The sequence below is a fragment of the Leptosomus discolor genome, chromosome 10 (genome assembly GCF_034619465.1).
Source record: "Leptosomus discolor isolate bLepDis1 chromosome 10, bLepDis1.hap2, whole genome shotgun sequence".
Lineage (NCBI taxonomy): Eukaryota > Metazoa > Chordata > Aves > Leptosomiformes > Leptosomidae > Leptosomus > Leptosomus discolor.
Window position 1 is genome coordinate 5,390,831 of NC_141400.1, and position 17,404 is coordinate 5,408,234.

Consider the following 17,404-nt stretch of genomic DNA (forward strand, 5'->3'; position numbering starts at 1 on the left):
TTATCTCAGAAAACTTCAAGGGAAAATTACCAGAATATGAGATTGCTCTGAAGACTAGCACTATTTACCCTCAGTGTTCAAATAACACTGTAATTTAGGTTACCATACTCTGCCTGTTTCCCCTAATTTCAATGGCGTGTAATATCATTTTCATTTCTTATACATAGTTGAACTGTTACCACATTCTAAAGAACATGTTAGAAACACATATTAATTAGGCTTTCCTTGAGATAATAATGATTTGCTCAAAGCTGTGAAACTAAGCAGTGGATAGCAGCCATTTCCCACTGCACAGCAGTATTTCATCGGTTCAGAGCAGAAAGTGAGAAGTACTGCCCTAATTGCAGAGGACTTCCAACCACATCCTGGGCTGCATCCAGAGCAGCGTGGCCAGCAGGTCGAGGGAGGTGATTCTGCCCCTCTGCTCTGCTCTGGTGAGACCCCCCCTGCAGGGCTGTGTTCAGCTCCAGCGTCCTCAGCACAAGACAGACACGGCCCTGCTCCAGCAGGTACAGAAGAGGCTACAAAGATGCTCAGGGGCTGGAGCAGCTCCCCTGTGAGGACAGGCTGAGAGAGTTGGGGGTGTTCAGCCTGGAGAAGAGGAGGCTCCGGGGAGACCTTAGAGCGGCCTCCCAGTGCTGACAGGGGGCTGCAGGGTAGGTGGGGAGGGACTTTAGCAGGGCCTGCTGCGATAGGACAAGGGGTAAGGGTTTTAAACTCAAGGAGGGCAGATTTTTTTACAGGACAGCTAAAGGTGTCCCTGCTCCCTGCAGGGGGTTGGACTCGATGGCCTTTAATGGTTCCTTCCAGCCCAAACTATTCGACGATTCTGTCCCACAATACTCCCCTCTCTATTCCATGGCTAACTAACAAAAGAACACCTCGTGACACCAAAACGTTAGTTGAAGGTCTCTCACCTGAGGATTGCTGCAGTTTGACTCTATTGAGTTTATGAGATCTCCATGGGTCTTAATCGAGCAAAGGGAACGTCGGAATGGCTTTAGGTTTCAGAGTAAATACGTATGTGGGAATATGTTTAATCAGGCATAGTGCACATCCAATTTAGTGTAATAACTTCTGTAAGCGGTTAGGAAGTTTTTGCAAAAATCCTTTTTAACTGGGTATCACTCACTGGGAAAAACTGTCCTGCAGTTTAATGACACAGTCTTTCTCCTCAAAGTACAAATAGGTAAACTGAAGACCTTCAAGCGCATTTTCCAGCATGCATACCTGCTTCTCATTCTGAACGAAACAACTACTGTTAATTACCTCCTAAGCTGGAATGAAGTTACCTAATTCAAGTAAGGGATCAGTAGCAGTAGCCCTGTGAAAGTTTATCTTTAATAAATCTGCAATTTTTAGTCACGGGATGAAAAAAAATAGAAGCAATGCTGAAAAGAACAGACATCTTCCTTTTCACTTCACTGTTGCTTGTTCACATCTGAACAACATCTCTCCTCACGTCTTATAACGACTTTATCTCAAGCAATGAAATACAGAAAATAAAATGAATAAGATCTCAGGGTATATTCTGCAAATAACTTTTAAGAAAGCTCCCATTTAATACCGATAGGAACATTCACCTTAAGAAATCAGATACATTATACACACTTTGCTAGAACTTTTTTCAAAATACAGTGTTTTATCTCAGAAATGCTGACAAAAATCCTTAGTATAGCAGGGGAAACTGTAACTATAAAGGCTGAATACAGACATGCAGTCTTAAATGGAAGGCAAATATGTTCAACTACCCAAATTCTGCTGAATCAGTATTTTCCTTCACAAAGCATGTCATACTTAAAACTTTCCATGCAGTAACACTTTTAAATTAGGTAATAAGGATTTTAGGAATTTCATGGTAACCAGAAATTCAAATATCGGTCAAAGATGACAGACTTACTGAATTCTATGTGCGTTGAAGCGTGAACGATTAAAAGGAATGGGGATATCATCAGATTTTAATAAGCACTGTCTTCACTTTATTTTAACAAAATTTCACGTGGTATGAAAATATTAACAATTTCAGGAGGCATTTCAGTGTATCCACAAAGTTTGCTATCTGAGTGATATTTCATATATAATGAAGTCTTTTGATAAAGTATATGAACTACTGTTTGAAATTAATGCGGGGCCTCACCACTTTTGATTCACTTTTTCCTTCAGCATATAAGCAATCAAAATTGTTATAGAATACATAACAAAAGATTCCAATAAAAAAAAAAAAATCATAAAACTGATAACCTCTACAGGCCCCTCTGGATCTGAATTAAGGAAAGCTGCAACTGCAAGCTAATGCTTAGGCATCTATATAGATTTTTTTCATTTCCCCAACAGCCTTCTAGCTACATATGCAAGAGCAACACAATATGTACATTGTTTAGGTTTCTGGTTCACAACCATCTATGTGGAGGAATAATGCAGAAACAATGAGTGCAGACTTGTTTACATTTTCTATAGTGTAACACTCACCTAGTATTTCCTTCAAGCAACTGTTGCCCTCTCAGCCTTCACAAAGTGACCTTGACTCTAATAACCTGTTCTCTAAATATGGAAGGCTCTCTCCATTCTAAAATCAATATTTCTGACTTATTTTAGAAAAAAAAAAAGTTCAAACATTCATAGGACACAATGAAGATATATATGGATTGGCTTAATGATAAAGAATCAATTAATAACGATCCAAGGGAGGCAGTAACAAAAAGCAATTTCACCCCTAGTTTCCAAAGAAGCCATCAAAAAGACGAATTTGATCTAAAAAGCTGTGTCGCTATACTTCCCTCGCACCCAAATTCAACTATCTATTAACAATGCTGCACGGTGAGCAATGTCAACCTTCATTTCATATTCCTAACAAATTCCTATTCAGTGATTTTCTGTCTTAAGCCTAAAGCATCTTTTCTTTTTTTTTTTTTTTTTTTTTTAAAGGAGAAAAGACACATTGCCGTTACTTTTCCTGTACTGTTATCAAATTACTCTGAAAAAATAGTATGTAAGGAACAGAATTAATCAGAATCTGTTGATATTTTAACAAATTCATATTGTGCTTTCACTTTTCAGTAGTAAATAATGATCCACGGCTTCCTGCTTTCAGTAATACTTTTCTTGTTCAAATGCAAGTGATTCTGCAATTTAAAAATAAAAGAAAACAGGGAAGAGGGAGAGAGACACCCAGCTTCTTTTTCTCTAACTACTTAATTCTGGGCACACTATTTTCCACTGCAAAACTGTATGCTATAAAGCTAATTCCTCTATTCATTTCAGAGACAAGTGATCTGTAACCCAGCATATACACATTTTGCTTTGCTTTACTGAATGGAAAGCAAAGAAATCAGATCAGTTTACATTTGAAATGTGCTGAAAAGTGGATGGCAACATGCTATAATAGGAACTGAGTTCTACTCTCTGCTATTCTCAACGGTTGAAACAAAAAGTCAGTTCTCTCATTTGTACTAATGTCTCTCTGGTTTCAGGAGAATCGGCATCTTCTGGGACATTTAGGGGGTTGTGTTTGTGCATGCTAAACTTACAAAAATAACTTCAGTGCTGTTCTTGAGGAACTCATTCCACAAGAAGCTCAGCAGTCCCTTTTGATCCCTAACAATTGGAAAATCACAGTATTTGAAGCAGTACTACTTTTAAGATCAATAAATCACCATGTTCTAGGTACACGTTATTCCTAAGCAAATTCTTTTTTTTTTTTGTTAATATGTTCTTTTGGATAAATTGTCCTTCTAGCCTAAAATCACAGCCTAGTAATATTTTTCATTACAAACTGATTAAGTTTTTAATTGAAAAGAATGGTTTTTAATCATGATTACACCATTTTATCCATTTCTTAGATAACAAAGCTATTATCAGTACTATTTCTCTTCAGAACAGGAACTGTATCTTAACGCACTGTGGTTCTTTAGCTCAGTTATTCAATGCTCTGAAAAACTGACTATTTAAAGGCAAATTAAAACATATGTGCTTTAGATGCATTATGAATCTTACTCATTTGTCACACTCACGAATAACTTTACTCTCTCAACATCTATCTAAAAAAAAATCTCATCTGCAACTGGAATGAATACAGAAGAGATTAATCTTTACTTTACATGGGTTGTAGAAATATACAAAAATGTTAAAAGTGTATATACTTTTTAATCATATAAAAGATTAATTATCAGCTCATGTAGTTCATTCTACCCTAATCAATACAGAACAACAAAGAAGAAATAGATAAACCTTTCCTTGCAGCTATTTTGCATGGTATCTTATCTTACAGCATTTCAAAAGCAGGCCACAGTCTATTGATGCTGAGTTGATCAACCTGCTCCATGCTAGACTGTTAAAAAGTGCGAACAGAAACTAAAAATACAATGGGATTAGACAAAGCAATAAACCCTGACATCGATTAGCAGTTTGTCAAAATTATGGCTCCCTATTTACAGAATGCAGGAAACCCACAGCCTTTTAAAATGCACTGCACAACAGAGAAAGTACAAATGAGTTGGGTAGGACTTAGGTGCCATTATGCAAACCACGTTTGAGTGAATGTAGAAACTGTTTGATACTTGAACATCTGGGACTCTCTGCATGGCTCCCAATAACCAATGAGACAGCACAAGAAAAGGCAACGAATCCCAGATGTTAGACATCAGTCATGGGCCATAGAACTGGCAGATTACTGTAAGGCGGGAGTAGAAGTATCTTTCAAGTTTAGTAGAATGAGAGGGAGAAAAGCTTTACATGGATAAGCAGACAGTCAAGTCTCCTCTACCTAAATTTTCATTAGGGATAATGTTACAATCCCTGTCACCCCCAAGTCTTTGTGAAAGCAAAAGTTACTATTTTTCCATGAAAACTGCGTAAGCGTTTAAGAGAGGTACTTGTTTGGAGTGAAATATTTAAGTGTGCAGCACCCAGAGCTAAGGGTCAGCTCTCAGATTTGAAAATCTTCAAGGTACAGCTGGACCATGAATCCTTTCTGCTCTAATCCTGTTACTGAATGAAGAGAGAACGAGGATAAATACAGTAACCTTAATTTCTCATGTCCCACTTTTCCTTCAGCTGTCAGTATGATGACTGTGCTATAACGGCTGCTAGATTAATGAGACACCAGTATTGCTTTGTCTTTATCCCAGCATGGATGTGTTTTGAATACAGCTGACAGTAAGAGATGGACAGTTATATGTCAATCAATACTATATCACTGAAAACACTACAGTAGTATGTGCTGGCAACTGTAGAAATCTATGCACTTAGTTACAATTTTCATGGCAGATATAAATCAGGTAACAATAACCCCAGTGTTACTCCAACTATCTGCACTTTCAACAAACAGATAGGAACGTGGACCATAAGCTCAGACCTGAATGCCTTCAAGAACACTGAAGTTCGTATTTCGTTCTTACATTTCAGTTACCTAAATGATGTTTGTAATTTCAATAGACAAATGAGATATATTACCTTATATGATGATTTCTGTTGGACAGAAAACTTTGCTTCTTTTTATATGTATAGAAAAATGGTATCTAAAATGAAATAGACTGAGGCTACCTACAGGAAGAATCTTCAGAAGTGAGGTTGACCTAATAAGCATTTCATAAGCAGGTCAGAATAGGGATGGAAAGAAAGGACAGGAGAAAAAAGCTGAGTAACATAAATTTTGTAAAAACTGTTCAATAAAAGTGGCTGATGATACCTCGTAACTGGCACCCTGAACAAGTCCCCATATTCAGTGCTTAAGATCTTTTAAAAAATTGTCTAAGAAAGGACTTTTAGTGAAAGAAGGATGTATCAATATGCAACATCAGTGTGTATTTCATCCTGAGTAGTTACTGCATAAGAGAACTGACAGTTTAAAGAGAAAGCTTTCAATAGCTTCATTTTTTCCCCAAAGCCCTAAATAGATCACACAGCAAAATCCTGAACTGACACTTCAGAGATGCTACAGAGACCACTTGTTCCTTTTTCGTTCTGACATCAATATTTTTAATACAACATTAAACTAAGAAAATACGAAATACAGAATTTCAAAAGCAAAAAATACCTTAGGAAGACAAGCCTCTAACTTCTAATGCATACTACTGTTAATTTGATACTAAATTGACAAGAAGCTGGAAAGGTAGAGCCTTATGTCTGAATTGTTATTCCATAGAGTTTGCAGGAGTCAGGCAAAACACATTTGGCTTTATTTGCATCTTCAAGCATGAAAGACGATGTGAAACTGATACTGAAAACACAAAAATTATACCTTGAGGATGTATAAGAAAGAATGCAAGTGATTAAGGAAAAGATATCTTTAACAAGAACACTAACAGCAGACCCCAAAAGATGGGCAGATTCTGTTCTCTTTTGTATTTGGTTCTTACTAAGTATAAATATTATATATATGTATATACATATATATTTCTCAAGATCTGGTACTACCTTTCTGTCTCTATACAATCTATGTCACTAAAAGCTCACAAGCATTCCCGTGTCTTTGTTGTTTTGTATCCAGCAACACCATGTAATTCATTCACTTGCTGAAGCTGTGCTTGACACCACAGGGTACAAAATAACACAGAAAACATTATCTGCGGAAGAAGAGAAGATTGCCTGACGCTGGGAATACTCCCATGAACAGCAAAATCAGCTTTGCCCTTTCAAAAGTTAGATCAGCTGCCTGATTGATTGCCCTCCCCCTCTTTTTGTGGTCTTTTAAGAGTTCAAGAAATGGCCAGAAAATCAATATAACTCATGTAGAAGGCCCTCCAAAAGGAGAAAAAAGAAATGTGATTTTAGTTTGGGAAACTATTCACTAGTATCTCCTGGGTGCATCTTTGAAGTACCAGACAAAATGCAGGAAGCTTTGCTGAAAACACACTCATTAAATTTTTTTGGGCTAGAAAGGGAAGAAGTAAGGTCATGTTCTGCAAATATCCTATATAAAGAGAAAGAAAAAAGCTGCTCAAGTGTTCTGACACTGTGCTGTGACATATTTCAATCATTTACAGGAAGCCCTCAGCAAAGAATGAAAACAGGAAAGTTCTTCCTCATGAATAAGCTTGCCTTTTAGCCAAAAATGATCCCCAGCTGCCCCGTGTAAATTCTGCAAATGAACAGAAATTCTGTTTCTAAACTCCCTGAAAGTCAAACCACTCTCACTGTTTACAAATCCCTGCGTAGAATATTTCCTTCCAAATATATATAATCAGCTGTCTTGCTCAGCTATGATACAGTAAGAGGATGCATATGGTAGGATTATGAATGGATTCCTTATTGGATTCCTCAGTGCTATAGAAATTGTTTAGAAAGTTCATTCATCCGTGACACATAAAAGTAGTAAAACATATTTTAGTTATTGGGGTAGGAATTTACAAAGTCACAAATCAGAAAGAAAAATCCCAAACAAGAGCTATTGACACGGCGTGTAATCTGGCGACTGTACAGCCAAGAGATTTTATTTGGAAGTTTTGGAGGTGAAATAAAAGATGACACGTCTATAAAACCAACAAAGCACCCCAACAGCAAATGCAGCTGGAAAAGATAAAAAGTGTCATCTTTCCAGAAAGAAATTTCTAGTTGCTTATTTACCGGGATTCGCATCTTTACGGAAGCACGATGATGTTGGACTAGACGACCACTTGTCTAATTGACTAGTACATATCCTTAGTTTTGGTTGTAAAATGTAACATGATACATTACATTTAAATTGTAACATGATATAATATAACTAACATGACCAAAACGCCCCTTTATAAGGAAAACTTTTACCTTCTCTGAGTCTCGCTGTGCTTGCATGATGGAAATGAAAATGTAAATTATGTGCAAAGAATGACAGAAATCCTGGCGAATCTCTCTGATTACTTCATGAGGTATCTGCTACTCTTCTGTTTTGCTGAAGAGATGCATGGTGGGGAAACCACCCTATCACACTCCAAATGAAAGCTTGATAGGATGCTCCTAAAGGACTGCATCACAGATGTGCTTATCAAGAAACCTCCTACCAGGTGTCAAGAAAATAGACTAACTGTATTATACAGGTGATGAACCTGAATCTGCACATACAGACAATGTCTCTAACATTTTTGGTCACGTCATCATGTATATTAGCAACACATTTCTATATCATCAGTGATGAAAAGTGTTCATGACCCAAATATTCCAGCATTTTTCAAATAAAATGAAAAAATGTGTTCCTCCCTCTGCAGAGCATGCAATCTAAATTTCTGTCATCATTATTAGAGGTTTTTTATGCCTTGATAGGTTATAAACTGTTACAGATTAATTTTAAGTTAGAAGTGCATCGAAGTCTAATGTATCTAGCTCCTTTTAAATTGCTCTTTGTCAGATACGATGGCTTTCCACTGTCTCCTCCCACACACTTTCCATCTCTCCTGAAAATTGCCTCATCTTTGAATCATTACTGTTGTAATTACAACAAGAAAAATCAGTAGTAGAAGAAAAAAAATCTTTGACACAAAGAGCATTATCATGGGACAAAAATATCCTGCTGTATCCAAAGATAACACAATGCCCCATTATTGTTTCTATCGATTACTGACTTAATGATAAGGTAAAAATCTAAATCTTTACACTTTATGTGTGGCATTCCTTCCGGTCAACAAAAAATATAAACATGCCTAAAAGCTGGAAAAGGCATGGTCACCCCAAAACACTCGGGGGGGGGGGAATAAACACTTTTAAAATTAAAACCAGAGGTGGAATACTATCCATCTAGTGTTCATTTGGGTGAGTTATGGTACTCTGAAGGGAGAAGATTTGAAGTATTTACCTACTGGGTGTAATATTTGCTCTTTGGATGTTTCAGAGTGGCTCGATATCTATACATTGACAACCCATTCTTCTGCAAATACAGAACACACAGATTAGTCTCCGTGGTTGGATAAATGATCAATTCTACTTCTAAGACCAGCATCAGATTCTTAAAGGGAATGACAGTACAAATCTTAATACAGGCCATTATAAAATAACGTACTTAGAAAGAATGCTTCATTTTAAGCTTATTTAAAATCAGACTGTAAGAGAGCTCACATACTTCAATGACTTTCTAGTCAGCTTGCTGCCCCATGGCAGGATGAATTGCCTCTCTGGTATTCCTGACAGACATTGTCTAAACTGTTGACGAGGATTCCACAACTTGCTTAGACAACCTACTTCAGTTTGTCATTTCCTGTCACAAGGTTTTTCCTAACACCTAACCCAAACCTCCCATACTGTAACTGAAACTTCTTATCTTCATCATCCTGGACACAGGGTCCTCTCCCTGCAGATTTTTACGTATCTGAAAATTTTAGGTTATTTCCCACCATGCAGGTGACAGGATCCTGGTTCTTTCAAATCTTTCTTCTTTATTCAAAGCCCTGAAAACACAGAAGATAAGGTACAGGGCTAATACAGATTTCCAAATCCCTTATTTACTAAGGAACATGTCCTACCCATCTGACATTTTCATCACAGGGGCCAAGAAAGTGACAGATCCCCACCACTGGAGTTAGATTTCAAAAAGCAGTACCAAGGTCAGGAAGCAGTGTCAGGTTTATGGTTGGACTCAATGATCTTAAGGGTCTTTTCCAACCTAAATGATTCCAAGCAGAGTCTGCAGAGATGCACACGTCACCCCTGTTTGTGTTTTGCCTAGCAGGCAGATAGTTGGAGGTTCAGCTTCTACGTCTGTCAAAGGGGCTATAGTTCATTTGCATTGAAAAATAAAAAACAAGAACAGAAAAGATAAGAATCGTCTTGATCATAATGTGCAGCAGACTATCCATGTTATCAAACAGCCTTGACTACAATCCTTTGCCACTTTCTGTCTGAAAGCAGGAGTGCTTTACCTGCATCTAATGTAGGACATGAAGAGATAAAGGCAAGGCTTTAGGAATATGACAGGTGGCCACAAAGAAAACCTGATATATTATCTTCTGGCGAGAGCTCACCTTATAAGATACATTTGCAGACTTTTAAATTTTACTTGTAAATACTTAGGATTAAATCCTGGTTTTACTGGTCTCTCAGTGAGATTTTAGCAGTGACTTAATAATAGTCATAATTCATGCTGCAGGGATATGAATTACAGAAAGAACTACACCTGTAAAATGGTATTTTTAACTGTTTCTTAAGATCTCTGTATATATCACACTGTCCTTAGTATACTGCCCTGACAGTCTATATGGAGAACATCATCCACAAGAGTTTAAAAACAACAGTTTTAAACATTCAAACATTATTTTCAGTGAAAGTAACATCCATTTCACAACAGCACGCTTTAACAACACTGAGATGATTCAAGGAAAAGCTAAATCCTCCATCTTAAAATTCTGGTACGAAATTGGTTCAAGATTTAGCAACTGCTATATCTTAGTCCTTTGCCTTGTTATTAGTTTTCCAGTATTTTTTTCCTCTTCTAGATTACCCTCTATTATTTAGTTATAACTTCCTCCATAATTGCAATCAATGAATAGTAATCACTTAATAAACATATCCTGACAGGTCTATTTTTGCACTGGGAAAAGATTAATTTTCTTTCTTATCACTCCAGTAAGCAATTACTCTTCTTACCTGAAGTAGCAAAGTGAAATGTAGTGCCTGGTATAGAGTTCTGCTCTGCTACGTACAGCATTTGAGCAAGTTTTTCTGTTGACCAAAAGATTTCAGACTAGGTGTAGCAATAAATGGAAATTCAGAGTAAATACACTCTCCTATGAGATTCACATTTTTCTGCTTGAAGTCTATACGGAGAAATTCTCAAATGTTTTCTGAGGTAAGCCTGGCCATTCATTGCTCCTGAAGACCTAACATGGGTATTCAAAGATTCAAACCATGTCCAGGGAAGGGAGAGATTCAACCTCTGCTCATATGCTATTTCACTCTGCTCTGGCCTGGCTTTGCCTTAGGACAAACAGACTGTGCATTTTGCCAGGTAACTTCCAAACAGGACTAAACCAGCAGCTTTGGATTAAAAAAAAATACATTTTTTAAAAAAAAATTTAAAAATCAAGATTTTAATATATCGAATTTGCATTCCCGAATATTATCCTTTTAGGTGGACACTCCTCAGTGAGTAATTCTGACATTAAATGGTCTGTCAATCTTCAGTGGAAATCAAAACCGTAAAGGTAGTACTCTAAATTAAAATGAGTTTCTGTAAAATTTAAGTCCATTTTAGGTACTCACACTAATGTAGAAAAAACTCATCCTTGTTCCAAAGTATCAATTTACCCTAAGAAGAAATTTTCCAGTGGTAACTTCTAGCATTTTTTGTACAAATACAAAAAGTTTTCCCATCCTTCACCTCCAAACTCACTCTCCGTTTCAGCCCCATGTAGCACGAACCAGTGGGATCAAGCTGAGCTTTCCCTCTCCATTTCTAACATCAGGCTTTGTGCTTTTGTAAATGGCCTCACAATCGGGCCTCATGATACGAGCATATGAAAATTCTTACTAATACAGGCCTGTCACAAGAATATAGATCTGTCTACATACAACAGCCAACTTATGACTGCACAAATTTAATACATAATAACTAGAACGGCAAACTAAATTTTTTGCCCTAGTCTCATCTTTGCCACAGGCAGACCCACATTAAGTTTCAAGAAAATCTTTCTAACACAGACCAAACAAAACAAGCTTGTGCATAGTTTAATCACTTTAGCAGTATCGCCCTTCCTCTGATAAGAAAATTTGATTATACAACAATAACAGGGAAAATATTTATTTCACAGCTCTGAAAATTAGACCAAAAATCTCACTTCAGAGTTCACTAGTTCAGGTTGTAATTTTCAGAATTCTTTTAAGATATCAATACAAGGCATCTTTTTGTCTGCACAGTAATGAAGACACTAAATACACTAATTACCTCTAAACATAGGCATATTACTGAAAGATTATAAAGCAAAACAAATTTTGTGCAAAGCAGCAACTTTTAAAATAAGCAATTATTACACAATTTTTATGAACTAGGCATTTTGTAAATATCTGGGAAGTACTTAATATGAAAACAAAATGCCTGGATTAATCTAGCAGAGACACGTTGATACGATGGAAGTGAGAAAGCAATTGTGAAAAAACACTCTGCATCTATGCTGGTCACAAAGTGTTCAGTCATAAAAGCTTTGATTTGATAATCATATTAGCATAGTGTGGCGGAAGCATGCAGCACCACAACATGAAAGGATATGGCCCCAAAATATTTTTTTTTTTAAATTTAATTTTTTTTTTTTTTTTAGTTCTTATCTCCAATAAGAGTATACTTCTAGTTTCATGCATGTATCGGAAATGGTTTGTTTATCCAGGGAGAAATCAGAGGGCAATGAAAAAGAAAAACAGCTTGAGGGATGCAAGAACCTCACCATACTTTTAAGTAAAGAAATAACAATTCACTTGTAATAGAACTGTCCCATTAGGGTCCCTGATTGCCATGAAGAGCTCAATTGACCTACTCCTTTTCTTTGTTAAATTTACCACTTCAGGATAATTAAAACAATATGACCTTGGATTTAGACTCACTAGGTTTCTTTTAAGGTATACCCCACAGCCCTCCAAAAATTCTTTGGAGAAAAGACACTTGCTTGAATCTCACGTTGTCTCAGCAGCTGGATACTCTTGTTCCAGATACTTTGCTCAGACTTCTCAGAAGAGATGTGATCACTCAGAATTTCCCATTTTTGATTACAGCATAGGGAAAATAACAATTTTTTTCCTTTGTTTTCAATAACTTTACAAAACAATCCAGATACACTACCTGACTGCTTGTAGAGACAAAATAAAGAACTTCATTTAGGAACAACTAATTCCTCTTCAGAATAAATTTTCAAGCATGGTAATTGAGAGGATGGAACACCATCGCTTTATGTAAGTATAACCTTTTTGAACTTCCCAGGCTGACACACCCCAGCCGAGATGCAATCGTGTTAGTCACGGCACTCTGCGTGATGCCAGTGCTGTACTGAGCAGCACGCTATTAGGAAAGGGTACAGCAGCATGCTGCACTGCCGACAGGGCTCTCCCATGCTGGGATTGTCTATATGCGAACACCATGCCCACTGTCACAGCACAACACAGGGGAATGCTAGGGAGCTATTTCTGCCACACCAGGAACACTTATTCCTCCACAACTTGACCCCTGCTCTGTGTGGTGATGGTGGTGATGTGTTTCAGATGTGATGTATAATAGCAGGAGAGCACTGATGCATCAGACCAGGAAATTAAAAAGATGCCATTCACACAAAGGAATGTTTAGTTAAGTTTGAAAATCTTGGCTCTGACGATACTGTGATGGACCATTTGTTACATCTTTACTTACTAATGTTTATTTGCTGTGGAATTTGTGGTTGGGCTTTTTTCTCTACAAATCAGTTTGTTACTGATTTCAAGTGATTCCAAGAGCTCATCTGCATTTCACCCCACACATTTCGAGTCAGAGACGCTATCTGAAAGCACTAGGGTCCTTAAAGGAACAGTCTATTACAATTCACAACAGTAACTATGTTTCTACGATTTATGAAAAGAAAGCAGTATGTGCCTGTTTCGGTGCCTGTCGTTTGCCTACCAATGGTGCAGTGCTCCCCATTCCAGCCCTCTCTGCATTCACATTTCCCATCTTTACAAGTTCCGTGCTCCGTACAACGGGGATGACACACGCGCTGGTCACACGCCACTCCTGTCCACCCTTCTTCACAGCGACATGCTCCGCCAATGCACACCCCGTGAGTGCCACAGTCTACAGAGCACACTTCTAGGAGAGGAAAAGAGCAAAGGTTACGGCTAGCTGATGTCAGCAGCAACGGGGCAGAAGCAGCAACCTACTCATGAAGGGAAAAGTAAGTAGAACACGTATGCTTTTGCTGAAAACTACATGCTGTCAAAAGCTGGTCTGCTCATATCCTGATCAAACCTAGCATTTAACTTTTGCTTAAAACCAAAGTAAATTATATTAAAAAGTTGCTTTAAAAAAACCCTGCTTATGCATGCTGGACAGACTGCTGTAGAGCTGCGTCCTCTATTCAGATACAAACAAGTTTCAGAGGTAGCTTCCTCAACACCTGTCAGCAGTGAAGAAGGGGAGCACACAGCTCTGTTTTACTCCAACCTGGACCTCTGGTGATTTTGGTACAGACCCTGATTTGCTAAGAATGAGACTGAAATGCACCTAAAACTCATTCAGCAGAGAATGGTGACAATTCAGGGTCACTCAGACTCCAGGAGGGATGGGTAAAAGACTTTCAAGGGAGGTATTCTGGAATCCTATTACTACATGGTCAGTTATCCAGTGTCTCACTCTGAAAATTCTTCTACTGCTCTCTGCCAGCTGAAGTTGTGGAAAAGCAGAGGGGTCTTCTGCCTCATCCATCATCAAAGAGATTGACAGTGAAACTCCCATTCATTAATTTTTCTGGCTGCTGACACACGAAGCGGAAAAACCACATCTTGATATTCATTTCACTGGTGGGGTATTCTAGGGCATTAATCTTACGAAATAACTGAGTAAAATGTAAATATTATTTTGAGACACTTGCTTATGGCCTACAGCTCCATTTCAAGGTTCACCTTACAATAAAATGCAAAATTCCCAGTATTTTTTCCCCCAAAATAGAACATTTGCTGTCTTGTCAAAACTGTTTTTTCTCTTTAGCTCCTTCTCTTACAACAATCAAGTTTTATAACTGGAGCTTGGGAGAAAATGAAATTTTTTTAACTTCACTTTTGTGCCTGCTTTTTAGTCTCTCTTGCTCTAAAATTATTTTTTTTAATATTCCATGTACAACTGAAAAGGGAAAAATACCCTTTATTCGAAAAGAGATTTTTCTGGTTTATGATGTTTTTCACAAATGAGTAGCATTTTGATGCGCAGTAAAGCAACCCCCCCAAATTTACTTAATCATAGTGTTTTCCATTCCTCAAATGTTATATAAACATATTTATAAATTATAAATTATGGAAGTTTTCATTTACAGTTGGGAAAGACGTGAAGCACTTAAGCAACTTTTCAGTCCAAACGGGGGTCAGTATTAGAACAAAACACAAACTCCTAACCTGCATCCCCCTTGCCCCCCCATCTGACAGTCCCAAATTAGGAATGTCTCAAAAAATGGTATCTAAGGTATACACACACCTCTTCCCAACATAACTAAACAGGACCAAACACGTTCCAAAGACAATTTTCTAAATTATTTGCATTTCAAACTTGCCACGGATACTGACATTTTAACCAAATAAGAACAGTATTACAAAATCAGGAAAACATAGTTTTCTTACCAACGGAGCAGTCAGGACCCATCCAGTTGGGATCACAGCTACAAAGACCTGTGTCAGACAGGTAGGTACCGTGCCCACTACACTGGTCTGGGCACTGGGCTCTGGGAAGCTCACAATTTATTCCACCCCAACCCGGGCTGCAGAGACATTCTCCATTCACACAGACTCCATGGTTGGAGCATGTTGGATCTAAGCAATCAACTACAGAAGAAAAGAAAAACAATGTAGAGAAAGGTCAGTTCACACAATACGATGTTTGCAAAACATGCAGACGCGTGCTCTGGAAAGTTTAAACCACTCTGATAAATGAAGCAAACTGATGTAGCTCTTCAAGTCATTTTAACACCTGGTCTGAGAATGGGAAAGTGAGAAGTAATTTGTGTTTTACATTAGCTCCAAATAAAACAGGGTGTGACTGAACAACAAAAGCTTACTGCAGGAATGCTGTAGTGAAGAAGTACAAAGACTTAAAAATAACACTTAAATATATGTAAGAGTTCCACACATAAGCCTTCACCTGGGGACATTTCTTCTGATACACATCGAAGTTCCAGTGACTCACGTACTATATTTAAATAACAAAATAATAAAAAAAAATTGAATAAATTGCACTTTTCAAAGAATATTTTCCTTTGGAGTATCTTCATCTATACTGCTATTATTGTTATTGAAATGCTACAGCATTGTGAGAATAACATCATGATATCCACTTTTAAGTACCTAGAAGTCAAAATATCAGCGGCTTTCAGCTTCAGTTAGACACTTAAATTATTCAGGCACTTCTGAACATTTGATTCATGGTCCATTAGTAGCTAAGCTGTGAAATTGAGAGTCCTAGTTACTGCAACCCATATTCTAACCAGCAGACAATTTCTCTTAAAGGAATAAAGAAAACCAGATATAGATATGGATTTCATCTTTTCTCAATCCAGAAACAACAGAATAAGAAAGTGAAAATAGTTATGACGGAAAATCTTCCAATGACATTTCAGTTGCTGTTTCAATCCTGATAAATAAAGGAATGTTATGAACTGTCTTTCAAATAAACTCTCTCAGTTACATTAGGGTTTTCCAAATTTTTATCTTATATCATGAATTTGTGTAAGTATACTACACTCTACTGCAAATACCAACACAGAGGCTTTACCAACCGCCTTTTGCTGTGGAATTGAGGGCCAAGGTCAAACTCATGTCCTAAATAAAATGAATTCATCTCATGACTGGTATATATTAGCTCACAACAGAAGGACCAAGAGTGATTGGCATTCTCTCTTGCAGCTCCAGGAAGATCTGAGTTTATAATGAAAGTGATTTATCTCTCATCTTTTCCAAATTGATCCTTCTAAATTAAAGGCAGAGACATTTTCACTCTACCTTATGTGAACAATACTTGATCTTTCAAATCTCAACTTTTGTATAAACATAGAGTCTTGTCAAATTATTTTATGTAGTTGCAGAACATTTAAAGTAAGTATATAGATGAGATACAATACAGAGGACTGAGGCAGGCACATTTAGAGATGCAATAACACAAGTTATCAGAATAGTTTCGATTTTAATTCAGATTACAGTAGCACAGGAATAAATTACCAGAAAAATTTCTTATAATATTCTTGTTTCAATGATGACACTGGTTATAGGGGTTTTTTCCCCTTTATTTTTTTTTAAGATTTGGTGCTTAGTTAATTGGACATGAAAATACAATGTAATTTTGTATTTATATGTAAATTAAGATTGTTTTGTGGTTCAGCTCAGATTAGATTTCATAAATTCATAAATTGTTTTAAAATTATCCAGAATGCTTGTCCTGTACTGGTATTGCTTCTTAGTGCTTAACAAAATTAGAAACTGTCCCATGTTTAGAATATGTCTTTCGTACTATTTCTGTTGAACCCAATAGACACAGAGCTGTGATAAAACAATCTGACTGAATAAAGAAATAAAGAACATGAAGATTTAAGTCAATTTACTTTTAGGATGAAGGTCACTTTTTTCCCCCTAGATTTAGTCTATTCTAATTTTTTTTAGATGATATTTTAAGGTGCAATATGTGTATAATGTTGTACGGGGCAGAACAGCTAACTTCACGAGATATTGATGAGTCCTAATGTACTCTCCATGTCAAAAATCTATCATCTTCCTTCTCAACCGAAAGTGCTAA

General features: G+C 37.1%; 1 protein-coding gene across 5 annotated transcripts in view; it reads right to left on the reverse strand.

The window, feature by feature from the left end:
• TENM2 (teneurin transmembrane protein 2) overlaps positions 1–17,404 on the reverse strand; it is a 545,195-nt gene that overhangs the window by 68,943 nt on the left and 458,848 nt on the right. For 4 of the 5 annotated variants that reach the window (XM_086470946.1, XM_086470945.1, XM_086470944.1 and 1 more), the window contains 2 exons: positions 15,244–15,444; positions 13,511–13,723 (listed from right to left, as the gene is read on the reverse strand). In XM_086470946.1, the coding sequence (XP_086327072.1) occupies positions 13,511–13,723; positions 15,244–15,444 (414 nt within the window). The remainder of the gene's footprint in view (positions 1–13,510; positions 13,724–15,243; positions 15,445–17,404) is intronic. The other variant, XM_086470948.1, reaches the window with a different exon arrangement.